Raw genomic sequence first — 27,294 nt, forward strand, 5'->3', positions numbered from 1 at the left:
AGTTGAGGAACCAATCTGAGAACACTACTTCTGTGGATGTTTTCATGGAACCAAACAAACTGGGTGTGTTTAATTCCAAGCACACAAGCCAAATCCCAGCACCAGACAAGACTTTACTGGCTAACGTAAAATACCCAACAAGAGGACTGAGCATCCTTCACTGAAACTGCATTCCTCTCTGTGCTTGTTTCCGTCTATAAAATTCAAATTGCACTCTCTTTAGACCCACTGTTTCTAGTCAAAAGAACACACAGAGATGAAGGTGTTTGCAGCTAACTATATTATTGAAACCTCTGTCAAGCCCAATGTCCTAAAGAATCATTTTAACTGCTGAGTGGAAGAGAAACCATATCCTGTGTCAAATCTGGAAACTGAGGGTCACTACAATAAAAAAAACAAGTGATGGTTGCTATGGTTGGTTATGGTTACAACTACACAGGTTCAAATGGCAGGTCTGCAATATCCCAGCTCTGGGATCTGAGAGAGTTTCTTCATGTGCCTGTGCTTCAATTTCTTCAACTGTTGAGTGTGCATGGAGTCTACTGCCTAAAGGAGTCATCATGACAAGTGGTCAGTTTATTGAATTAAGACCTAACATGTATGCACAGAGCTACACCTGATCCATGGCTCCTAACTTCCCCAGTTGCATTCACTGTCTCTAGGGAACTTAAGAATCAACTCAACTCACTGTACTTTGTTTTCCAGAAATGACAGTAACCAGAATGAAGAGGCAATGACTAAGAGGGTCAATGGATGGCAGGTTCTAGCCTTTGACTGTGAACCTTTGTGCCTTTCCTACAGTGGAAGGTGGACATACAAACAAAGGGGATATCCATAAAATGGGTAGAAAAAAAGAAAAACTAGCCAAATCATGACAGAGGGTTGGGATAGCATCAAAGCCAGGCATAGCCAGGTGGCTGAGGACAGGATGAGCATCGGCTATGGAAGTCTGGATCTACCATGTTCTAAATGCATCCCTCTCCCAAAAATGTTCCATGTCTCCATACATAAAGCAGAAGAGAAAGACCCAGTGCATTTGTGTGAATCAATCACACAATGAAATAGCCATTCAGTGGTGATGAGCAATTCTGGATGTAAGGATGCGTTGAAAAAGTGGCTTGTGCTATGACCTAGTTTAAGACTTGGCTCTGCTAGTATCTTATGTGACTCTACTTTCCAAATGTCAGTGGCCTTCCTGTGTAAACTAAGTGGGCTGCAGTGAAGGTCGCTGAGTGTCTGCCCAGCTGTAACGGCATGTGCTTCCTTGAGTTTTCTCAGTTTCTCAAGGCTCCCTAAGTGCTTGATGAACAGTCAACCTTGAAATATGACACTAGCCACACCTGTTGTTTCTGCATCCATAGAGTTACTCTGCATCCATGGCTGAGTCCACATGGACTGGACCAGATCCATATTTTCATGTCTGCACAGTCATCCTTTGTCTTCCCCTTGAGAGTCTGGGAGTGTTGGGGATTCTACTATTCTCCTCCCTCTCTTGCTCCTGCTGAGTTCTGGAAACCCATTATTAGATGCACTACTCAGCACAAGAAGCACATTTAGCTTTTGTCCTCTCCTGTGCCAAGTGTCTGCCATAAACCCTGGTCTTCTCCAAAGACTGGCTGCTCCTCTAATCACTTGCAACACTCCTACAGAGCTTGTCACTATGTCCTGGGACTAAGTTATCTCTTGCCACATCCAGTGCCCTCTAAGTCTCATTAAATCTAGAGAGGAATAGCACTTCTCACCAGCTGTCTGGAGAGCACACCTCGGCCCTTGCCACCAGCCTGCCCTGGAAGTGTCCAGGGACAGTGGACAAGTATGGCTGAAGAGTCTCAATACAACCTATGAGCTCAGAGTTATAGGCAAAGATTCAGGTAGACTCCACATGCCTTTATTCTGCATCTGTAAAGTGGGGAGACAATTTCTTTTTGGGTGTTTGCTTTGAGGTACCAGCATGAAAGGAAATCTGTGACACCAGCCTGGAACCCATAAAAATCCTCACATTAAAAAGCAAAGTTATGGTTATGTAGGCTTTCCTCCTTGGTTTTAGTGGGACAGGAGCACTATAAATGTCAGAGCTAAAATGTCCAATATGGGAGTCTAAGTATGGCTATTTACATTTAAATATCAACCATGGAACTGGTCGTGTTAGCTCATGCTTAAAATCCCAACACTGAAGAGGCCAAGTCAGAAGGCTTATTAGTTCAAGGCAGGCCTGTCTGGGCTACACAGTGAAACACTGCAACAAAAAAATAAATAAGTAAAATAATTTGTTTGAGAATAGGTCTTATGTTTCAGGTACCCAAGGCTTGCCTCAAGCCCACTATGTAGTCAGGCCTGGCCTTGAGTTTCTAGTCTTCCTGCCTCCACCTCCCATATGTATGGATTAATGACATGCACCAACATGCACACCTCACATTTAAAAAATTATGTAAAATTAAGTGCAGTTTAATATCTAACTACTTGGACACTATAACCAGAGACTTCAGAGACATGTGACTGGAGACAGAGCACAGATATGGCATATTGTCATCATAACAGAAAGTTCTAGAAGGGCTAGAGGATTGTTTATTCTACAGGTTTTATTTGAGGACCATTGGAGGTTTCCATGTAGCTCATATGGATCCTTACACTGGATAAGGACCACTTTTGTGACTTTGGGGAGCTAGCCAGTAGAGGGCTACCTTTCAGTCTGTTGCCTTTCTTCTCTATGGAAGGTCATACCCAGCATCAGCATCCTCATCTCTCTATGCTGTGAATATAAAAGAAGATTTCTCTATTTGTACCTTCATCGGGGCTGCTTACTGTGACAGCCCTGTGCACTGCACAACTCCGTGTGTACCCATGTCTATTCCCTGCTACCACCTATAAATGTGAGGCAGGCTGTATTATTTATTTCCATGTTACACACAAGGAAACTGGAGCTTGGAGGGCTAAGGAATGTGTCCCTGTGTTGGGAAGTGGGTGGTGAAGTCAGCATTTGAACACAGATCTAGCAAGTATTGTACTGGCTTTCTTGGATGAGTCAATGAAGTGAAAATTTTTTTTACAATTCTGCCAGTAGTAGTAGTGGAGGGAGTGTGTGACTCTCCCCTATAGTAGCCTCTACCCTTCTCTGCCAGGATCTGGAACTTGTTTGGAAAGCTAAGAATCTTTGCTCCATATAAGCTGTGGGATTCCAGAAGTACAGGCCTTGCATTTCTGCTGTGTTTACAGGCAGCTAGAGGGAATCTGAGGTGAACACTAGTGTTGGCTCTCAGGCCCTTGGTCTGGGGGAAGAGGAAATTCATTCTTAGTACAAACTAGAAACGTCAATTGTGTTAAGAGCCCATTTGGCACACACATCCTCATTCTTTGAGTTGACAAGCCATACCCTGCTCCTTTGAGTCTAGCCTTTCCACCCACTGCCAAGCAGCAACACTCCAGTCCTCTGATGAATTTACATTTTCCTCTCCTTTAAATACAAACTGCCCATGAAAGCTACTTGGCAGGCTTCAGGCAGACTGGGTTTCAGTTTGATAACATGGCTATGACCAGAATATTATTTGGCTCAGGGATAACTGTTAGCAACAGTTTTCTGTGAGGGAGCAAAAGGGAAGTTGATTGGGCTGTGAGAGGCAACAGTAATCTTGGTCCTTGCTTGTTCCAGCTCTCTTGCTTCTTAGGTGTTGGAGGATGGGCATGTTCCCAGGTGTGACCACCAGCACCCCAGTGTATCCATGGACATCTGTCAATGTATGATGTTCAGGGCTTGGAGACAATGCCTACTATACTCAGCTTATTCACAGATGGGGCACCTGGTTCCTAATCTGTCACCTCTTAGGGACTTACTAGGTGTGTGGCACTGTCCTAAGTGCTGAAGGCATGAGGACATTGAAAGAGACAGTAGAAGACTTCATACCTTGGGTAGGACCATCATGAAATAAGTCAGAAAATTAGAATGGGTGGCTGTTTCTGTAAGTAGACAATGTGACAGAGGTGCAGGTGTGGAAGGAGCTTGCACAAAGGACTGTTGGAGGGGGAATTCCTTGTCAGAAGTGGGGATACAAGGAGGAGTTAGGTGTCTGGAGCAAATGATGGGAATACTTAAGATATAAACACAGAGAGGGTTGGGGACCTGGGTCTTTCTGAGAGTGGGGTGGTATCTGAAATGCTGCCTAATAGGGTTGGATTATATCCCAAGGAAACAAAAAGATTCTGGTTTAAAAGGGCTTGAAGTCAGAGAATTGGAGTGATAAGAAAATACATGATCATGAGCATTGTGGCCCAGAAAAAAGACACAGTGGTTTTTATTAGGATAGTTGCCTTGGGTACAGAGGGAACAGCTTTGGGGGTATTTTGGGAAGAATGAGTAGGTCTGGGAATTGCTTAAATGTTGGAAAAGGAAAAAAGAGGTGCTAAGGGTGTTAGTTTAGCAGTGTTTGGTATTTGGGAGCTAAGAAATAATGAACAGGAAAGACTTCAACTCATAGAATGTTTATCTTCCAGGTTCACTGTCTGGTGATCTTTGTACACCACTAAATGGCAGGGTTAGCCTATCAACTCTAAGTGATGGGCTCTGGGAAAATATGGTTTCTGTGGACTTGCCTTTTAGTTTTGTGACCCCCTCCCTATCTGGCTGAGTAGCAGAGATTGGGTATAGGCAAAGAAGGTCGTTCTTTCAGAGTCCTTCCCATAGAGGTAAGCAGGAACATATATCCTTTAGTTACATATGGGTTAAGATGACAATGAAACCCACACTGACTCCTTCTGTTCTCCTTTGATCCTACTGTGGTCAGAAGTGTTCTTCTGACCTTAATAAAGTCCCCTCTGAAGGCTTCAGAGGTCAATCAATGACTAAGGATAATGGCAACCTCATTATTTAAATGTTTCAAGGACAATGTCAGTAGTGATGCTGCTAGGAAATGGGAAGAGCTGCTCAAAGTCCCAGTCACTCCTATCAAAGTCAAGTAACTAATCAATCTTTCCTGCTAAGAGGCCATATATAGTTTTTTTAAAAAATTATTACTCAGCAAATATCTAACAATTCTAATGCTTAAAAAATTCTCACAGCTAAGACTCTGGGTGAAATAGGCTCATGGAGAGAAAACACAGCTCAGAGAGCTGAAAAAGAACAAACTGGAAATCCTGCTTCTCAGTTTCTGCAGTGGTGATACTATAATTTTGTAAGTTTGGCTGTGTGGACAGAGCCCTGGAGACAGCAGTTGTTAAGCAGAGGGGAGGAGGCCTTGATCTCAGAGTTTGGTGGCCTTACCTGGGAGCCTTCGCTGTCTTCACACTTGATCCTACACTCACTGTTGAACTGGAAGCCATTAGTGCACTGGTAGAGACCATGGAATTTGGGTGGAGGAGGGTCACAAGTCACAGGCACACAAGTTCCCGCCTGCCAGCTGCCATCTTGGGTACATTGAGTCTTGAAGGCCCGTCTTCAGGAAAGATGAAAAATAGTCATTCCAAGGATCACATAGTTTGAACCTTGAACACGATCAGGGTGTCTCACATTGTCTTGCTATTCATAACCCTCTGTCTGTCTGTGGGATGTGTGAGGCATGCATGGTGGAGACCATTACAGAAACCACAACTGGTCACAATACAGAGTTGTGGAGCCCAGAGTGAACTGATACATCTACAATACAACCCCTGAACCTATGGCTCAGGGACCATTGCAGAAGCAGGGGAGGAAAGGCTATAAAAGTCAGAAGAACAAGAAATTTGCTGTCTTATTTTTGTCACATAGAAATAACAGAAAAGCACCATGAAGTCTCATCAATATGGCTGTCTAAACTTGACCTACACAACGATGACACCAATAGACATGCTAAATGTAAAGGGGAAGCTTAGGAGCCTCATCCCTAGAAAAAGAACTACAGGCAATCAAGGAATGCTGAGAGAAGAAGAACTAGTCTTCCCCAGGTAAATAGATAGATAATAAGCGGATAGATAATAGATAGATAGATAGATAGATAGATAGATAGATAGATAGACAGATGGGTGATAGGTGATAGATAAATAGATATATGTGTGTATGTATGTGTAATATTATATTGATTGAGTAGATAATATTTATCTATTCAGGAATATATATATATATATATATATATATATATGAATGTATGTATGTATATATGTGTGTGCATACACACATGTGGATGGCAAGAAAAAGAAATAATGAATTTGAAAAGAGAAAGGGGGTATATATGTGAAGGTTTGGAGGGATAAAAGGGAAGGTGAAATGGTATAATTATATTATCATCTTAACAATAACAACAATAACAATAACAATAATAATACTACTAATAATAATAGAGTGAAGAAAATTGCATTCATTGAGCAACATTGTGGAAGATAGGAAGTTTGTCAGTCAGGTGTGTTTTGGGACAAAGCTCAATCCCTAACAGTCCCTTGTCGTCTCTTTTCCTTCCAGCATGTTCTCATGGGTGCCGGTAAAACAATGATGTGAACACAGACTATTTTTTTAACAAGTACTTTGTGCAAGGCATTTTTGCAAGTCCTTCTATGTCATGACAACACTGTGTGGTAACTTACCATCTTCACAATGCTGCTGAAGAAATAGGAGGCCAGAGAAAAATAAGTCACTGAAAAATAGCCTGAGGTCATATAGCTAGTTTGCAGTGGAGCTGTGACTCAACGTAGGCTGTGTGAGCCATACACACTCTTTTGTGTCTTTTGCATGGGACCAAATGAGATACTATTGGTATAGCGTCCAGCAAAGCCAGTGTTCACTTCCAAAGATGTATCCTGATCTGACTATGCCCCTCCTCAGAGCCCATAAATGTGTTATCAACACCACTTACTTCTTGGACTTCCGAGAAGAGCTAGGAACGTGGTATCCAGGTTTGCACTTGTACTTGCAGAAGGAGCCCACCTTGTGTTTGCTCTCTCGACACCTGACGGTCTGCAGGTCTGCATTGGGAACTGGTGGTGGGGCCAGGCACATGAGCTCACACAGGGCCTCTGGGAAGGACCACAGTCCATCTTCCATACAGGTCAGAATGCTGTTGTTGCCTGGAAAATACAGGCAGGCAGGGTTAGCAGAGGAATGAGTACCCCAGAAGCTAAGAGAACACATGAGCTGCCTGGATTTTACCCGACATGAGGTCCCCAGGGATTCCTGACTGTAATTTTAATGTCTTCCTCTAAGAAATCAGGATCACTATGGAGTGCCAGGCAATTGCTGCAAAGCAGGCCGACATGGAAGCTAGGCTTATTGTCTACTCTGAATTATAATCCAAATCATTCTGTGCTGTATATGCTGCCTAGGAAAAAGACCTTCCTGGTCCTTCCATTAGTCCCTTGCCTATGCAGGTGTATGTCCTTGCTGAGGACAGTGGAACCCAGCCTAAATGGTATGTTAGCCCTACTAACTGACTCAGGGCTGTCTCTGAACCTAGGCCCTGTATCTGTCCTGGCTTTTCCATGCCTGGAAGTGACAACTTCCAGGACAACTCTGTCTCTCTCTCTCTCTCTCTCCCTCTCTCTCTCTCTCTCTCTCTCTCTCTCTCTCTCTCTCTCTCTCTCTCACACACACACACACACACACACACACATCACACCCCAAATGCTCCGGAAGTTCTGCCAGTGAAGGTGAGCGAGCAGCACTTTCTGCCACCAGAGCAAGCTAGCTCTGACAGAGTGCTGATGGCCTACAGGATACTTGGCTGATGGGGGTCAGTCCATATGAAAGTAAAAGGCAGAAGCTAGGTTTTTCATTGCCAGCTCATGTATTATGGAGGCCCAACCTTTCCCAAATTCAAGACCATTAGGGGAGGACCTGCAGTGGGTGTTTCACCACTGAGTCTCCTCTGGTTGGTTAATGTTGAATGGTGTTGACAACCAGTGCTGGAAGAACAAGGGAGTCTCTGGATTGGAAGCGGGGTAGGGAGACCATGAGTGCTAGGAAGGAAACTGTCATTTATTGAGAGTTACTACGCCAGACTCCTTTTGAAATGTTTAGCCTGGTGTTTAGCATGCTACTTCCCATTTGAAAAAGAGGAAGCAGCTTGATCAAGCTCTTGCAGCTTGTCAATAGCAAAAGATGAAAGGTTTAAAACCAAGTTTGTCTAACTACAGATACAGTTATTTATACAGGAAGGGGTTGTGCCCATGTGTTCAGCAAAATGCTTATTTTTCACTCAGGATGGTCTTACCTTAATTTTTTTGTGTCCATAGAAAACTAAGTTTTCCTGCTTTTCCAATAACTAGAAGATTAAATACAGAAACACTTTTAAGAAGTGTCCATCAAAGTGCCACCAAAGGCCCTGTTTGTTCATTAACCTGCATCCTTCTCTTCTCCCTCTCCGTTAACATCACATTTACACAAGAATATCTGATAGGACCTGTGTGAGATGCAAAGAGACCTTCATTCACTCAGCAAATATCTGTTTAGTACTCGTGGTTTACCAGGTACTTTATATGTTGGAAGCAAAGTAATGAATAAATCAGGACAAAAATAGCATGTACATGCATGGTACATATAAATTAATGGAGCATGATAAATTATCATAAAATGTGAGTATATGAAGGAGCATGATAAATTATCATAAAATGTGAGTTAGCTAGTGTTCTTGAATGTGGTGGCAAGTAGTATCTAAGATAAACTGAGAAGAGAGGAGAAAAACAAGAGAACTTCACAATTTTATGTACACACTCTGTGTCTGCCCTTACCATTAATTTCCTGTGATTCACTCCCTATTCTCTGTGATTCGCCTGGATGACATGAGACAATAGTGTTTGCGAATCCCCACCGAAAATGCTAACTTATAAGCTATAGTAGCACCACCTAGATATTGTCACATCCCAGGGGAAGAGAAAGGGGTGAAAGGATGAGTCATTGAGTTTTCATCAAAACCAAGACACTTCCAGAAGAAACACCAGAGACAGGAAACCTCTCTGCATTGTTTTGGGGATTAGGGTGGCTAGTTGTTTGGGAATGCCAGACCTATCTGCACTTTGGTAAGACTGGAAGCCTTAGAAGGTACAGGGAAGGTGTTCTTTCCAAATTGCTCAAAAGGGATAAAATATCCATGGCTAAAGTGTTAGTTCTTTCATTAACGTGTTAGGACTACCTCAGCTATGAATGCTGTAAACTGTGAAGTCGGAAGCATAGCTCTTTGTTGTGAGATGACATGAGGATTGCAGAATCTTAATGAAGAGGAAAGGATCAAACTGAAAATGTTCATTCTAGGAAAGAGTAAATAGGAGTTATCAGTCAGAGGTAAAAGAATAAGCAGGTAGAGCAGAGCTGTGATAAACTGGGTCATGGATATGTCCTTCACTCTCACAACCAGGGCAGACAATGGGGTCTTCTGGGTCAGGATTTCCAGTCCTTACTTATTGCCACTACCTGCATCTACCAAGTGGCACTGAAGAAAGCAGGGCATATACACTCTGACACATACACTCTGTGCCCTTGACAATTGCCCACATACTTGGAAGGATGGTTAACACACTGAGGTTTTGCTTCTGCTTCAAATACGTGTTTTGCCCATGTACACAACAAAAACCAAGGAGTGAATGCTGCTGGAATCAGCATCCAACCAATCAATGTTCATGGACTTAAAGACAAATCTAGAGACTTAACCACTCAGGCATATTATATTCTCTCATTGTAACTTCTCAGAGAATAAGCTCTCATTGTTTCCACTGTTACCTGGCTTTAGAAAGGCCACTTGGTGCTTGTCAATACCATGTCTCCCCTCTTCATATCTCCCAACCTGTCTTTTCTGGAGAATGTGACTTAAGTCACAAAATGAAAGCTGACATTTCTAGCCGAGTGTGAGAGTGTATATAATAGACACTGCATTCTCATGAATTGTGGTGCTCTGTAATTACATTTATTAGATTGTTATTTTATTTTATGTGTGTGAGTGTTCTTCCTCAATTGCCATTTGTTGCATGAATGAAGCATGGTGAATTTACTTGTGATTTTGAGTGATTTGCTTAGCCTCTTGGTTCTAAGCAAAAGCTGCTACTTCTGAGTAATTAGCAAATTTGAACATTTTAAGAAACTGTGCTCCCTAATCAATAGTAAATGTACCTATCCAACTTGGCTGGGTGAGTTGGACTTTGCTAGGTAACAAAAGCAATGTACTAAATGCATTAATTCAATATTTATGGTATTCATCCTAAAGCTGTGTTTCCTGAATTGGAGAGGACTTTCCCCATCATGCAATTTTGTAAATTTGACCTATTCTTACACTGATTATTTGAGGAACAACAACAACAACAGTAGTGAAAACCTTGGCAGAAGTAATTTTAGGATTTGAACACCCATGCTCTTTTGCAGAAATCTTGGTGAGAAGCTTGAATTAAAACAATATTTCAGGATATTTGAGAAAATAAATCACCTGAAATAGAACAACAAGGGGGCTTGTGTGCGACAAAGTACTTTAAGGGCGCGGTTATTGTTTGTCCTGGATGGTTGTGCTCTCCTGAAGACAATACTGTTGCCTGTGAGTTTTAGAGGCTAGAATATGATTCCATAGGAAGATTTAGTCAGGAGAAGAATAGAGGAGAGCAAAAAAAGAGATTTCATAATAGAGAGGACCATTATAGGTTTAAAAAGAATTCTGGCACTAGGGAAATGTCCAGAGATCTACCAGTTTGACCCCTACTAACAATCTAAGCAATAGTTGAGAATCTACCTTAAATGCCCTTCTCTGATAATGAGATTGATGATTACCTTATATACTACCCTAGAGCCTTCATTCAGTAGCTGATGGTAGCAAAAGCAGACAACCACAGCTAAACACTGAACTGAACCCTGGAATCCAGTTGCAGAGAGGGAGGAATGATGAACAAAGGGGTCAAGTCCAGAAACCCACAGAAACAGCTGACTGTACAAGGGGAGTTCACACGGACCCCAGTTTGATAGCTGGACCAGCATAGGACTGTTACAGACCCCCTGAACGAGGATGTCAGTTTGGAAGTCTGGGATTCTATGGGGCCTCTGGTAGTGGATCAGTATTTATCCCTAGGACATAAATGGACTTTGGGAGCCCACTACACATAGAGGGATACTCTCTTGGCCTAGACACACTGGAGAGGGTCTAGGCCCTGTTCTAAATGATTTGACAGACTTTGATGATCCTCCATGGAAGGCCTCACCCGCCTTGGGGAAAAGATAGGGGTTGGGATAGGGGATGTGGGCAGGCAGAGGAGAAGGGGAGGGAGAAGGAACTGGGATTGACATGTTAAAGAAGCTTGTTTCTAATTTAAAATTGATATATATCATTGAAAGAAAAAAAAAAAGAGTATGACTCCATAGTTGCAAGCCACAAGGACTATACAGGACATGGTCAGCAGTGTGGGACATCACCCACTGCAGGATATTAAGGGAAAAAGGAGTCTTCAGGAAGTGCTTTCTCCCCTACAGACATCTTGTAAATGCCAGTTTTAGATCTCTAATGGCCCTTTGTCAGTGAACTTATTTTTAAGTAAGGTTGTGGTGGGTCATAGGAGCAGTATTGATCAGCTAAGTCAAAGAGGTGCTAAAGGCCAAAACCAGTAGAATTGGGACTTTCTTATTTTTAATTTTTATTGCATCTCATTTATTTATTATTGCTTATTTGAGTGTGTATATGTGTGGGTACATAGTTGTCATCATATGGAAATTATCCAATGTACTGTCTTGCTGGATCCAACCTGGAACTTTCTGATTCTATGGCTATTGCTTTTGTCCCCCTTGAAACATAGTCTAAAGAAGGAAAATGAGAAGTTGAAAGGAAGAAAATAAAGCAAATAAAATAAAATAATGGAGGAAAAGTCACTTTGAACATTTCTGGAGAAAGGTGAAATGAGGGAACATCAAGAAGTTCAAAGAGAATGGGAGTATCAACCATTCCTTGCTGCCAGCAGGTCCAAGTGGAAACCTCAGAAAAAGGATGTGTGTGCAGGATGGTGCTGACAGCCAAGCTACATGGACTAGCAGCTGGTGCCCATAGGCCAGTGAGCAAAGTCAAGATACTTCCCTGAATTCTTAAGAGATGGGAAAAATGGAAATCAACACCTGTCAAAATGATGGTTCTCCTGAAACTACCTTTCTATAGCAATGCCCTTTTTCTTTAACCATAGTCACATAAAAAATGGCAGAAAGATTTGCTTGAGGACTTGCCACGATGAGAACTTTTAAGTATCGATACTAATGTATTTGCCTTCTTTTCCCAAGGGCCTCTGATTAAGAGAGGTATGATTTTCTAGTTATTAATACATCCTGCATCCTATTGACAGATAAATCCACATAACGGGATTGGATTGCTTAGATTCTAATAGTGGTTATCAACCTGTGGGTAGTGACCCCACTGGAGGTTGAATGACCCTTGCATAGGGGATGCCTATGCCCATGGAAAAGCTCAGATATTTACATGACAATTCATAACAGTAGTAAAATTATAGTTATGAAGTAGCAATGAAAATAATTCTATGGTTGGGTTCATCAAAGCATGAGGAAGGTTGAAAACCACTGGCCTTAGAAGCTGGAAAGTTTCCAGTTTCCATTGGTTTCTTCCCCTCTCCTCTTTGATCTTAAACTTCACAGTAGCTCAAATGCAAAGTCTCCACCTTTCTTGTTCAATTCTTCTTTGGTAGAAAAAGAAGAGGAGCTAGGGTATGTAGCCCAGATGGACTTCATGTCTTTCTTGAGGAAAGGTTTACAATTAAACCTGAGTCTTTTATTCTTGTATTATTTCTTCATCACAACATTCAGTCACTCAACCAATACATTTTATTAAGTTTCAATACATATCTTTCCTGAGCTTCTCGTCATAGCCATTGCCTCCGAAGGCTGCAAGTTCTTCTCACCTTTGGAAGTCAATTTTGTATAATCTTTGGGAGTCAATGTGTCTTTGAAAACCTGGTGAGACTCATGATACTCGCCAATCATCCCAGCTCTCCAAACTCAACCATACACAGTAGTTTATATGCTCTTCAGAGTATTCAGGGACATAGTCCCAGTGTCCTCAATCGACAGTACTCCCCATGCATACTCTGTGGCATGACAGACCAGAATATGAGACTCTGTGATCAAGTTAGTTATTGTTGTTGGTATTTAAAAGTGAAACATGATTTCTGCTAACAAACTAACTGAAGGATAGAACACTTATATCTATGAAATTAGACAAAAATTGCTGCCACTGAGCTCTGTAAAGTTCCTTCCTTTCCTCACTATTTTCAGTTATTCTGGATGAGCTCTGAAACCTCCTTTAAGACATCCATTTCGAGAAATTCACTATGTTCCTTCAGGTCAGTTTCTCACCCATTCTAAAATGTGGCTAATTCTTCAGCCTGGCAGACTCCCCCTTCTTCACCTCCATATTCCTATTGCTTGGTCTAGGAGATTCTTAGTGCTTCCTATCCACACCTGCTTTTCTCCACTCCCAGTCTCTCTTTGTAAAGAATAGAATTGCCTTTGGACAAAGACAGACCTAGTATACAACATGGTCTCCATCACTAATGTAGCAACCTTGAGCTATTTCTTTAAATCCTACTAGTTTGTTTCTTCCTTTGGATAATTCAAAGACTAACAATACATCTCATAAAGTTTGATGATTCTTATCCATACACAATAAGCTAGATATATCAGTTCCAAATATAATTCTCATTGTTGCCCTGCCTCACCCTGACATTTTTTGCAAGATTTACAAAATCTTGAAGGGGTATTCACTTCCATTTTTATGCATATAAATTTTTATAATTTTAATTTCTGGCTGCTTGGCAAGACAGTTTACATGACTACAAATCGTAAAAAGAAGCCAGGAAGAAGCACAACTCTGTCTACCTCCTGGTGACTGAGACTCAGAAAGAGGCTTGGAAACAGCCACTAGGTTTCTCAGAGATGATAGAGGCCACACTTGGACAAACCCCTCAAAATACCTTTCAGCTGGGCAGGATGACGACACTGAAAGGAACATCTTTTACCAAAGGTGGTGCCCTCTGGGCAGGAGAAGGAGGCAGCATAGACGTGATGTTGATCTGGGACACCGCAGTCCACTGGCTCACATGTCACCTGTTTGTTCCATTTGCCCTCTGTACATGTCACTGTGATACTTGGTCCCACCTGAGAAGCATAGAAAGATACAATGAAGGACAGAAGGCAGGCTCTTGTATATGAGGATGTGTACTTCTCCGCAGGTGACAGGTCAGAGTCTTGTCTAGGAACAAGGAAACCTATTCTAAGTGTTTAACTTGAACTCTTTTTAATAACTCAACAACTGTTTGGATTAGATATTTTAATCCTCATTTAATGATGCAGAAATGGAAACCTAGACACATTATATGAGCAGCCACAGGTTAGCCACTAAGAGAAAAGCTAAATGTGACTTCCACCCGAATAATGTGCTGAGAACTGCAATCAATAACGTCTTCCCTATAGATTATCATATCCATTTTTTATGAGAGTCTTGAGATTCAGAGACCTCACAGGATGTGATTTCTGTTACAGAAGAGACTCCAGCGCATGCTAAATAGAACAGATTAGAGGTTGAACTTGATATTTTTCTTGAAGGGATTTACTTAGAGATAGCTAAGGTACTTGGTACTAAGTTAGGGAGTGTCGTTGGGTATAGGAGACCTAATGCATCTCCATGGGAAGGTCCTCTCTCTTTCTTGAGCTCTTCCACTGGTAAAATGAATGGATTGAACCCAAGGATTACACTATATGCTTTTGCCTGTTCTGAAATTTAGTGGCCCCAGTGAAAAAGATTTTAGAATAAGCAAGAAAAAAATATATTGAGAAGCAAATTTAGGAACACTGAAAGGTCTGGCTGATTTAAACCAAACTAGAAAATGGTGAGGCTGTGTAGGTGGAAGGGTGAGGCCATGCTATAGAGCCAAGAGAAGGCCTGTCATTGGCAGCCCAGAGTCTTCCATTCAAGGAGAAAGCAGCCAAACCCCTGGGGGTTGAGAGTGCCAAATGTTGATTTGGGATTTGTAAAAGCAAAGGACATTTTCCTCTCTTAAGTACACATCAAAGGGAAAGGGAGCAGAGGTCTCTCACTGCCAAGGCAGCCTAATTGTTTCCATAGGAGTTCAGACCTGCCATGTCTGACACACGGAAGTAGGTGTCTAAGACAAGCCAGCCCAGAAGCTCAACACAAATAGGCGTTCCCAACAATAACGAATGTGCCTGTGTGTGTTAGCAGTAAGAGGATAGAGTCTATTGGTGCAGCCATGGAAAAGCTGCATCTAGACTGCACTGGGATCCTCAAAGTTTGGAGCTGCTGACTTGTCCCCACCTATAGGAACTGAGATTTCCAAAGCAACATCAGACTAAGACAAGATTTTCCATGTCTTTTCTCTCTACTCACTACCAATTACTTCATGCATCATATATCCCAACCTCCAAGGGCTAACTGACAGACCCTTGGGTTTGTCTGATGTCTGTCTCACTGCTTACATTCCATGCCACACTCATGTAGGCAGCCAAATGAGACCTTTGTTTATCAGGATTTAATCATATCATGCTGGTCTACAGCTTCTTGCTGCCACAACAATCCCAAACTTCCCAACTAAACTGATAGGGCATGGCATCTGTGGACTTGAGTTGACTGTCTAGCCTCATGACGTGAGCAATTTTAGTAAAAGAAAAACTAGTTTCCACGTACTACACACTTACAGTACTAACAGACTATCACATCTATTCCCCTGCCTATACAAGAGCACACTTTTTACATTTGTTTCCTGCCAAAAACTCTGCCCATCAAACCATCAGTTTTCATACCACTTCTTCTGGGGTCCTTTCTTTAAGACTCTCCACATGTTTGCATAACCTTATATGTCCTTCTCTGTCTCAATGCTCTCTGCTAAGAAGAATCACTAAGAGGCACTTCAGCCTTAAGGACTTTGTTTTCTCCAGTACCTAGCACAGTTTCTGGTGTATGGTAAACTAACACTTTGCAATAAATGAGTAAGTGAATGAATGAGAAGACAAGCAAACTGAGAGCACCTATCTACCTCAAACATCTCACTCCACCATGCAGAATGCATCTTATCCCTTTATTCATTCTAGATCCTAGATCTGAAGACTATTCAACAACATTAATATATGTTGCTAACGAAACTTCTCAGACAGAAGCCCTCTTCTTAGAGAGTTCCAGCTGAGAGAGCTAGAGAGAGGGGAGAGGGAAAGGGAGAGGGAGAGAAAGAGAGGGAGCAAGGGGGAGAGCATTTCTTATTCATTTGTCTTCTGTGGAAGCAGTATTTCCAGTGCTGACGATTTTGCAGAGAGCCCATCCACACCCACCAGCCTTCCCTGACTGGAAAAGGCCTCTCCTGCCTGCCTTCACACACCTGGCTCTTGATCAGCTCATCATCCCTCTGTATCTGCAGCACATAACCTGTCAGGCAGCTCACAGTGCACTGGGCACCATGGTAGTGTTGACTGCTGGAACAGTTGAGAGAAGCATTCTCCACAGCCAGTTCTGGACAGTCGGTGGCTTCACAGGCAAAGTGCACACAGCTGGAGAGGAAGAAATAAGAAGGTGAAGAGGGGTTTCCTCACCAGACAACTTTACTCAGCTAGAAGGTCAAGACTAAGCCTCTCCCCAAATTTTCGGGGGGCAAACACTGAGGAGAAGGAAGAGCACTAAATCAGGGCAATGAAGATCCTGCAGGCCACTGCTATGGCTTATTAAGAATACAAGAAATGGAGGCTGACAATCCTGGACTCAAATCCTGTCACTTGAACACTTCTGTGAGTATTGACTTCCAAGAGTCATAGGGAGTATCTGATAGTGACTTTATGAAATGCAAGTAGCCAAATTCCCAGCACATTCTAGGCCTCAACCATCACTAGCTAATGTTATAAATGCACCTACTGTATTTATTAATAGATATTGTGTAACTTGGACAAATGTGCTATTTATGGGAGCCTCAGTGTGCCTTCCAATTCACCCCACCTCACAGAGCCAAGAGAGTCTGGCAGTGGCACGGGTTGTCTTTCAGAACTGTAATGTAACTCACCAATCCCTGAGGAAAATGTACAGAAACCATGCCTTATGTCTTTCCATGGCTGCTATTTTCACTTTCTGGACAATTTCAATTCTGCCCATTCTTCAAGTCAGAGTTAATTCTACAGAAAGCATTCCCTTGTGTGCATTGATGAGCTTCCTGTCTCTCATACTGTTTTCTCATGCTCAGTGCATTTCAAGTCCAGGATGTAGGTGTCTACCAGGCACCCAACAGCATGCTAATCTTTAAGGATACAAGTAGAAATGATATCAAACCCCTGTGCTAAGATGACCTTTCTTTCCCACTGGGTTATAGGTATGCCTACACTCAGGAACAGTAGTAATTAATCACTCACAGCATATCTAAGTGGGCTTATTTCATCATCACCATAGCCCTAAGAGCTAACTAAATTATTCATTTTACAGATTGTAGCCTGGTAAGAATAAGTTACATAGGTAATTTTGCCCTATGGGTCTGGACTAGAACATTGTTTTGGATGGCCACAATGCCTGTTTCATCCTGGCATTATGAATAAAAATGGCTTGCACCCAGATGTCATCTAAATGGAGAGAAACAACTGGTGGTATCACCTCTCAATGGTTTGTAAAACTTTCATAGTTCTCTCCTGAGTAAATTGGAAGAGGGGAGGGGAATAGGATAGTGGGGAAGGGAGAAGGAGAAAGGGAGAAGAACATGAGGGATTTGGAAGGCTGAGTTGAGGGAAGGACAGAGAGGGGGAGCAAGGAAAGAAATACCTTGATAGAGGCAGATATTATGGAGTTAACAAGAAACCCAGCACTAGAAAAATACCCAGGAATCCATAAGCATGACCCCCAACTAAGAATCTATGAAATAGTGGAGAGGGTATCTTAACTGGCCTTTTCCTGTAATCAGATCAATGACTACCTTAATTGCCATCATAGATCCTTCATCAGTAACTGATGGAAGCAGATGCCGAGATCCACAGCTAAGCCCTGAACCAAACTCCTGGAGTCCGGTTGTAGAGAGGGAGGAGCGATAATATGAGCAAAGGGATCAAGACCATGTTGGCGAAACCCACATAAACAGCTGACCTGAGCAAATGGGAGCTCACTGACTCTAGACTGACAGCTGTGGATCCTCCATAAGACCAAACTAGGCGCCCGAATGTGGGTGATAGTGGGGGGCTTGAGCAGTTTATGGAGACATTGACATTGGAACCAGTATTTACCCCTAGTGCATAAACTGGCTTTTTGGAGCCCATTACCTATGGAGAGGAACCTGGCCCAGCCTAGATACAGGGGAAAGTGCCTTAGTCCTGCCCCAATGATGGGACAGACTCTGATGATTCCCTATGGGAGGCCTCACCCTCTCTGAGGAGTGTATGCAAGTTGGGTGGGGAGATGTTTTGGGGGAGTAGAAAGATAGGATGGAGAGGGAAATGGAATTGGTATGTCAAATGGGATTGTTTTTAAAGTAAAAATTAAAAATATTCACAGTAGTTGAAATATTTTTTGTCAGCAAAACCCACTGTGCAAAAGCTTTCCCTATGTCCACCTTAAAGCCTTGGCTACAGTGTTTCCTGTTGGCTAGAATTTCCTCCAGAACCCCAAGCCTTAGGTTTTCTTGTTTGTTTGTTTTCTTCATTTTGGCAGGGGGGGGGTTCAAGATAGGGTCTCTCTATGTAGCTCTGGCTGTCCTTGAACTCACTATGTAAACCAGGTTGGCCTCAAACTCTCAGAGATCCTCCTCCCACTGCTGGGACTAAAGGCATGTGCCACTATGCCTAGCATTTGTTTTCCTGTTTTTATCTAAGGAAAATGAAATGTTTGGGCTGAAGCAGCTTCAGAAGAACAATCCAAACCTTCATGGTTTCAGTATTTTGTTTCTGAGGGGGGAGGGGAACTTACTTGGAGACTCATCCTCTCAACTTTAAAATTATACAATGAGCAATAGAGTAGCAGGTTTTGAGGAAGTAACCCCTAAAGGGTCCCAACCAACAGGTTGAGAACCACTGTTCCAAAACTCAAGACATTCAATTTTCTGATGCACTTTGATGATGTTCATAATGGCGAAAAGGGGAGATCATTTTTCAAATGCTAATATCCTTTTTAATTATGGGACAATTCTTAGGATAAATGTCTTCTTAGAAGTAGTTTGGAAGTAAAGTATCCTTTTCTGGTTGTTTTGTTTTTGTTTTGTTTTTGTCAGCACATCTGTCTGCACCTGGCTTGTAGGCTTGCAAATAAGGACAGTAAGGGGAAATGAGATAAGAGATGCCAGGCTTTAGCCACTGAATTTCACTATAGCACCTTTCAGCAACTCCAAAGGGACTCCCGGAGATAATGACATTATTCCCATTTGAGAAGCAGGATTTGGAATTGCTTGCCCAAGGGTCCTTCAGCCTAGACAGAATTCCATTGGACATCAGCCTCTGTGCTATTTAAGCCCTTGTTGTTTCCAGTGCTATCCCAGTGGCTACAAATGTTATATGCACACACTGCCCAAGAATGGTAACTGAACCTCCCACATGTTCCCACTCTCCATGCAACTGGCATTCATTTCTGAAATACAAAACCAAAGAAAACAAAACAAAAGGTTCTGATCCAAAGGAGGGAGATAGGGAAGAACTTAATACTAGTGATGGACAGTCAATTAAAAAATAAATAAATAAAAGGAAGCCCATTTCTGAAGGAAGGATACATCTGGTTGAGCAGCTGAAAAAGAGGAAATGTAATAAGTTCTCATACTGAGGCAAAAGGGAGATTTTTTTTTCTTTTTGTACATGTGCCCACATACCCATGTCTGTGTTCTTCCACCTTCAAGAGCTTCATGAAGGCAAAACCTTTGGTGACTCCATACCAATCCTTTAGCTTCCCCCTCCCCTATTGATATCTGAAATGAGTATCCCACACCTAATGACTGACCCCTGGGCAAATCTACCAACCAGGAGAAAGCTATTGGAAAAGGCTTCCCTTCTGGATCTGCCCTTTAACTCCTATCTTAACTCCTGTGGCCTACTGCTTAACTACAGTTATGCCAAAAATGGCAGTCACAACACCAACAAATGGCCACAACCATCAAAAGTGAATAATGAAAGGAAAACCTGGGTACCAGCTCTTCAGAAGAGAGAAGGAGAAAAGGTAGCCTGATAGGATCTTGTTTTACTGCCAAGAAATGAGGGGGAAAGAGAAAGTGGTAATAAAACATTTTCTATCCAACACTTCATGGCAGTAGGAGATCAGATACTGAAGAGTGAGAGGTACAAACTCAGTGGCCCACAGTGAGGAGAAAAACTATTGAAAGTCTAGGTAAACTAGTGGGCTCCCTCTGGCCAGTGTCTGGCTATAGAAGCAACAATTCTTTTCTTACTCTCAGGTTACCTAGAAGAAAAAGGCCTGTGACTTTCAGTCCTTCTGATTTATTTAAATAGTTTCACATGTCTCTGAATCACTTCAATCTGAGCTTTAAATGTTATGTGTGAATTTCTGTACAGTTACTTCACAGAGTATTCCACACTTGGGGTCCTGGAAGTGTAGACTCCAGGAGCATTTGTCTCTAGTCTGAGTCCTCTTCTTCCCAACTGAAAAAAGTTCCTCCATATCTCAAGAAGAACTTGGCTCTAGCAAAGAGTCTTCTAGAAGGTAAATGTCAGCATCACCTCTACAGAAGTTCTGGCATGTAGAAAGGAGGAAAGTTTGAGATAAAGGAAGAGAATAGGAAAACAAAAGGGATGGTAGGAGGGAGGGGGCAGAAAGTAAAGAAGAAAGAGAAGGGAAGAAGTGAATTTAACTTTAAATACTTAGCCTACTGAAATTTATAATAAGTTGTTTGATTTTTATTAAGAACAATAGACTGTCTGGATGGGTGAATGGCAGTCTGGCTGGTGCATGGATGGATGGATGGATGGATGGATGGATGGATGGATGGGCATAGGAGGAGAGAGAAAAAGAAAGAGATGGACTATTAGAGACAGACAGACACAGGGGTCTCTTGTCATGACTGGACTCTTTCTCCTTAAAGCAGCCTTTTAGCCTCACACTACAACCCTGTGATCTCCAACTTGTGCCTCTTTCTCCAACTAAGTACAAAGCTGAGAGTGGCTGGACTCCACAACTGAATATCTTGCTTGAAATCTGGTCCTTTTGTGGGGAGAGGGCTCTGAATCCATGCCCAGCACTTCCCAGGTGCTAGGACCTCAAATCTAGGTCAGATCATACCATCTACATTGATTTTGCTGTAGCAGTGCTTTTCCCAAGGCAGCTCACTGGATCTCAGGGGACTCTCTGGAGAAGAAATTGGGAAGGAGAAGAGGAAGAGGGGGACAGGGGAGAGAAAAGTGACTGGATGGGAGGGGAAAGTAACTTTTAGGGCCAGAAAAACAGCCGAGAGTAAAGTGGAAAGGTCCAACTGCAGCCAACTGAAGTCTCTGCTGTACAAAGCAATGGCATTGACCTCTCTGATTTGCTGATTTTAAGAATGAAGAACCACATCCCAGGCCTTTGTACACATTGTTGCTTATTTTTCTTTTTCTTGCCTTCTGGCTTGTTTTACTACATTTGCATGATTGCAGAGTCCTGCCTGTTTTTGTCAATGCCTCTGCAGCTCCCTAGGAACAGCTGCTGTCCTTTCCCCACTGGGGCATTCAGAAGGATCCTGCAGCTTTGCAGCCTCAGCCCTCTGTGCAGCCTGGTCCAAGTGCAGAGCCCAGCCAGGCAAGGCCTTCACCGCTGCTTCTGCATCCTTTTACCCAGAGGAGAAGGTTGAAGGCTCACAAAGGCCAAGTCCTGAAGCTTCCACTTTTCCCCTTCACATTACTTGAAACAGTGGGCAGGCATTGCCTTTCAAGACCAATCATCAGGGTTCCCTCTCTTCCTGCCTTCTTGTCCTTGGCTCCCTGGCTATTTCTCTGAGGTCATCCCCAAACAGGTGTGAGAATCAAATAAGATAATACCCTCGTCTCAGGCTTAACAGAAGCTTGCTCCCTCCTGTCTCTTCTTACCTTGCCTAGTTCTTGGGATCACAGGCTGTGAAACCTGGAATGATCCACAGAAAAATACTACTCATTAGCGTATCTTAAAGAGAAGTAGAGGCACAGAGAAGGGGAGCGACTGCAGTCTACAGCCACATGAATGAGACAGGATAATGTTTTGTCCCAGATCTCTGTTCCTCCACAACAAAATCGTGTATTGATTGATTTGCTTCAGAGCATAAACACTGTTTCCTTAGCACACAGGCATCATTAATTAAGAGCTCCTCGAAGCCAGTGCTGGCTTTGGTCAGCTTGTGGATGGTACAGATAACTGGCTGAGGACAGGAACACATTGTGGAAAAGATCCGATGTATTTGCATTTTCCAAAGACATTGTTTCCCTGGGTTCAGAAAACTAACTTATTTTTATAGCGTCTGGAGAGCTGAGGATAAAGTAGTGCTGTTAGAATGAAATATGACAATGAGGGATATTTAGGGAGCTCTTCCATCGCCATGATTGCGACACACTTTGCACAACAGAAGCTGGGGACTGTGGGTGCAAAACAATGTGGATTTTGCAACCACCTTTTTTGTCCTCTGTGGGAGCAAGGGCGTGGGAAAGGCTAATGTTCGACTCCCATTGCCATCCCTCTTCCCTCTCCTTGCCCCCAGGTGTACAGGACAGGATGGAACTGCCACATAGAGGGATTCACTCTGCAGAGCCCACCAATGTACCAGTTCTACCCCTGGAGTTTACTAAATGAGTATGAGACACACTCAGCAATGCTGGACCATTTCCCTTTTCAGGGACCCAGAATCCTAGATGGTAACACTAAGTTTGGATCTGTTGATTGCCTTAGATCATCTCTGAGGTTTCTTCTGCTTCTGACTTTCAAGAGCAATACACAAATTTCTCTGCCCAGAGGCACCAACACCATCATGGTTGGAAAGTGACTGTTAACAGTCCTCAGTGATACATTGATTTTGCACAATGAACAGTTTGCAAGATCATTTTCATCCACTGCATACTAGTTACCCCGTCACAGGCATCCGGATGGGTACATATCATGATCCCCTTGTTGCTAAATCAGGAACTGAGACTTGGAAGACACATGTAAGAGCATGCATCACAGAAGCAGTGGAGATTCACCCCCAAGTTAAGAGTATTCCCCAAACTCATCCTTTCAAAGAAATGCTGTCCTTTCACAGCAAGAGCTGAGTGGGGGGGAGGGGGTGGGGGAGGTTAACAGATGCCAGATCAAAGGCACAAACTCCTCCAGTACTGGGGGAATCTCAGGGACTAAGTCTGCAGAAGGGAAGGGGGTGTCACTCATCATTAGAATTCGCAGTGCATTGGAATGAAGCACACAGTACTCACATCATTTTCAATGGAGGAGGATTATGTCACCTGCCCTGTCTCCACCATCAAAGTAGAATATTCAAAATCAAGAGATGATCTAGCTGGCCTGTCTTTTGATGGGGATGTTGCAGCCTAGTGAAGAAAACTGCTATTTCTAGGTCACATTGTAACCTGTTGTCAACTGAGCAGCTGCAGACCAGGTGAAAGGAGGGCTCCTGTCTGCTACATACCTCATAGTCTGCTCTTTATTGTACCCTGAAATTCAGGGACTTGTGAACCTCTCAATCTTGAAGGCCAAGCTGGCCAGAGGTCAGAGAAGGGAGAATGCTGAAAAACACAGATTTTAACAGCAGCAGCAGTGGCTTTTCAGACTGTCTCCACTTTCTACAAATGATGAGAGTAGGGAGGCCCTGGTCACCTTACCTCTGCTCAGCAGGGCTGTAGGTCTCTCCTCTCTGGCAGCTGCTCAGGGTGACAGGGTCAAAGTTGTCGAAGGAGCGGAGGGCCACCCCCGAGATGGCGACCAGGGGCGAACTGAAGCTCACACGTACTGCTTGGCTGTGGTAGAAGGGCTGGCTGAGGTCATGGACCACAGGGATAATCAGGGGATTGTTCCTGCAGCTCAAGACATGGAGGCCTGTCAGGGGAGACAGAGGGCCGAGGGGCCAGGCTCATTACTCAAGGCCAGTCACGCCCTCCCCAACGGGCCCTTTCCGAAGCCCCCAGACCCTTTCATGTCACGCCACAAAAGCACCATTGGGCGGCCAGTGAGGATTTTGAGTTTGATTGAAAGTTTCTTTGTCTGCCTTTTTTCTTGCTTCCAAATCTTTCCAATCCCCGTGCCTCCCTGGCCCCTAAGCTTTCCTTCACCTAATGCCCACAGTCTCTCTCCCTCCCCCAAAACGGCCACCCTCAGCCAAGCATCCATGCCCCTCACTCCCTCCCACGTTGCTTCAGTACTTGAAGGTTTGAGCCTTCGATGTTCGTACTGCCTGCCTAGGCTGTCATAAAGGTGGGAGAAATAATGGATAAGAGCAAGCCCTTCACAGAGTAAAAAGCTCATTGTCATGGCTCATCTGTGAGGACCCTGGGTAATAATGACCTCTGCCTAGTCTATAAAGATGGAAACTGGGATGCAAAGACAAGCACAAAATAGTTGTAGCACCAAGAACAACTAGGATGCAAATTTGTCTTAGACCAATCCTTCATGTTTTGTTGTCCCTTTCCCCAGGTTTAGGAAAATACAGAGATAAAAGACAAATGGATTGCATACAGGAAGGAGTAGATTGGGCAGTTGGGATGGAGATGCTAGGGCAAAAGTAGGCTTCGGTGTTTAGCTGCTTGCTGCAGGTGGAATTCTAGCACGTTCTTAAACGTTTATTTCTACACATAAAAGCGGTGCGATCTTGGCCATGTGCTGGCACATGGGAGAGTTCTCCCTGTGGGAGGAGGAAGTCCTGAGCTCATCAGGTGTCCTTTCTCCATTTTATACTCTCACTCAGGGTTATTAATCCTCTGCTTAGTATTTAGGAGACAGAGAACAGGACGATCTGGTGGGGAGACACAGGGAGACATTAAAGCCTCAGATAAAAGCAATGGGATCCAAGGAGCTTCTGGCGAGCCCGACATTTCCCCTTCTCTGCTCCTCACCCTTTGCAGTGCCAGGATAACTATGAAAATATTTGCTTCCAACTTTAGGAAGTGTCCCAGGAATTCAGAGAACTCCTGAGGGATTTTTGTTCTCTTTCTTCTTAGTATGTTTCTCTTTTGCCTTTAGCACTACTAAATAAATAAACATGTAAACACAACAACAACAAAGGTCTCTTTGCTTCCTTGGCTTTCATTTGACCCTGAAGTGACCCTTTGTCTGCTTGCTTAAGAGTTTTGAAATGAGCTCTCCTACAAAATGATGTGCATACAGCTTCCAAGTGCCAGCTCCAGGGCTAACCCAGAATTCCAAACACTTGCAATGAATGGCCTAAAAATCAGGGTAGATGGCTATAAGAGCATGTAACAATCTTCTCAATGAGAATAGGAAGTGATTAGTGCCACTATGACACTGTAAGTGGTCACAGTAATAACAAGAAACATCCACTCTGACCATATGGCACATCTATCAATGCAATCCAAGAATACCAGTCTTTGAGTAGGATGTTGTGATGTCAATAATTTGTTCACATTTTCAAATTGAGTTAACAGTGAATATGGAGCTCAAACTGTGAGGTTTGTTCTATACTCACATCAAGACACTAAGGAGTGTGTTCTGGTGGTCCGATTTTGGGAGTGCAAATGTTGTTGAGTTTACAGATAGCACTAGGGGAACCAGGATTGTCTAAACACACAGCGTTGTCTTTTCAAAGAAAAAGATGCATAACCTGTTCTCCATCCAGAAGGCTGGGAATGAAGGTAGTTAATTGCCTAGGTAATCCTTGTGCTATCTGTAGGCCCAGCCCATACCTGACTCCCACAAGCTCCCCCAACCAGGACCAGAGGTGGCTAATAATTTAAATGACCTCTGTGGTATCTGTATGACAGAGACCACACCAGATCCTCCCCTTGGCTCTCAAGATAACACATGTGGCCTGTCTCTAGATCCCATCTTCATAGAAGTAACATTTACTTTGAGAAGAGTTTCAATGTAAGTATGCTTCCCCATGCACTGGTGATTGTCTTACACCAGGAAACGTTTTCCCCCAAATTGTACTGTACTTAAATATGCCTACAAAAAACTGCCCGGTGTCAGACACTGGAAGTTTGAACCAACACTGGATTTACTTCTTGCTTGCATAAATCATTACTCTGCCAACCCTTGTGTTTGTAGAAACCCCCACAGTTCAAGTTAACACTCATATCCTGGCTGCTCAGTAGGTAGGACCTAACTTCTCCAATCCTCAACCAGATAGAAAGCTCTCTAATATCTATTTCCACATGGATGTCCCCAGGAAAATGTGCCAAATACACAACCACCTTTGAGATTTTCTGAACCATATAACCATTTAGGTTATAATCCTAAATAATTTAGGTTATAATCCTAAAACCTGGCTTCTCACAGTGCTGTGTTACTGAGTGTTGTGTGGTCTCCCAGTGCCTTGCAATAGATCTCAGATGTTGACATAATTGGGGGAAATGGCCTTCCCAGAGTTCTTTGAAGATTCCTAAGTTTAAAGGTGTGTAACAAAAGGAGCTGATGAAGGTCAACTTTTGCCACTTTTGCCACTGAATCTGTACCCTCATATATGCCAAATCTGGGTTTCTCTGAATACACTACCACATGTTGATTACGGCAACTGGAACTCCAAGTAGAGAAGAGGCAAGAGAAAGAAAATGGTAAGGATGAGGTCCTTTTTAAAAGGGGGAGGGCAACCACACATGGAAGGAGGTACCAATGGTGGACCAAGCCCAGAAGAACATGCTTGCCTAGATCGTGGCTTTGCTCTTTGGTATCAAGCAGCTGAACACTGATGGTTTCTTGCTTTTGGTCCCCATAGTATGTCCCATCAGTCACCAGGTGGATAATAACAGCTGCAGCAACCATTGGCTGAGAGAAATATGTCTGAAATAGAGAACACATAAGAGAGTCGTCATTCATTTACTCAGCCACATGGTAGGGAAGCAATCATATTAATGTGGACCAAAGGGGAATCTTGCTCTGTTTCAACCTGTTCCCTCAATTGGGAAAGAAGGAGAAGCCTTGCTTTAGACTCGGCTCTGCTCCTGCCTTTTTGTCTGATGCTTCTGGATGTCTGGAACATTCTGAGCCTAAATTCCTTCATTTCTAAATAGCTTATTAAAGACAATGTCTCGTAGGGTCACTGTGAAGTTCAAATAAGACAAAGGGAATATAGTGTCTAGCACAGGGATAGTACATAGTGAAACTACACACGCACACAAAACACATTGTAGGTTTATTACCTATTGCTTGGACACGTTGTCATCTCTACTAGGTTCCAACATGATAAAGCCAAATAAGGCATGGTCCTAGAACTTCTGTGAACTATGGAGCTCAAAGTATGTCAGTGACA

General features: G+C 43.1%; 1 protein-coding gene across 1 annotated transcript in view; it reads right to left on the bottom strand.

The window, feature by feature from the left end:
- Nucleotides 1-27,294, bottom strand: part of Pappa (pappalysin 1) — a 244,114-nt gene that overhangs the window by 30,492 nt on the left and 186,328 nt on the right. The window contains 6 exon segments of the mRNA XM_027400262.2: nt 5,252-5,423; nt 6,813-7,023; nt 13,888-14,071; nt 16,303-16,471; nt 23,696-23,909; nt 26,690-26,825. Of these exon segments, the coding sequence (XP_027256063.1) occupies nt 5,252-5,423; nt 6,813-7,023; nt 13,888-14,071; nt 16,303-16,471; nt 23,696-23,909; nt 26,690-26,825 (1,086 nt within the window).

Source organism: Cricetulus griseus, chromosome 2 (assembly GCF_003668045.3).
Source record: "Cricetulus griseus strain 17A/GY chromosome 2, alternate assembly CriGri-PICRH-1.0, whole genome shotgun sequence".
Classification (NCBI taxonomy): Eukaryota; Metazoa; Chordata; class Mammalia; order Rodentia; family Cricetidae; genus Cricetulus; species Cricetulus griseus.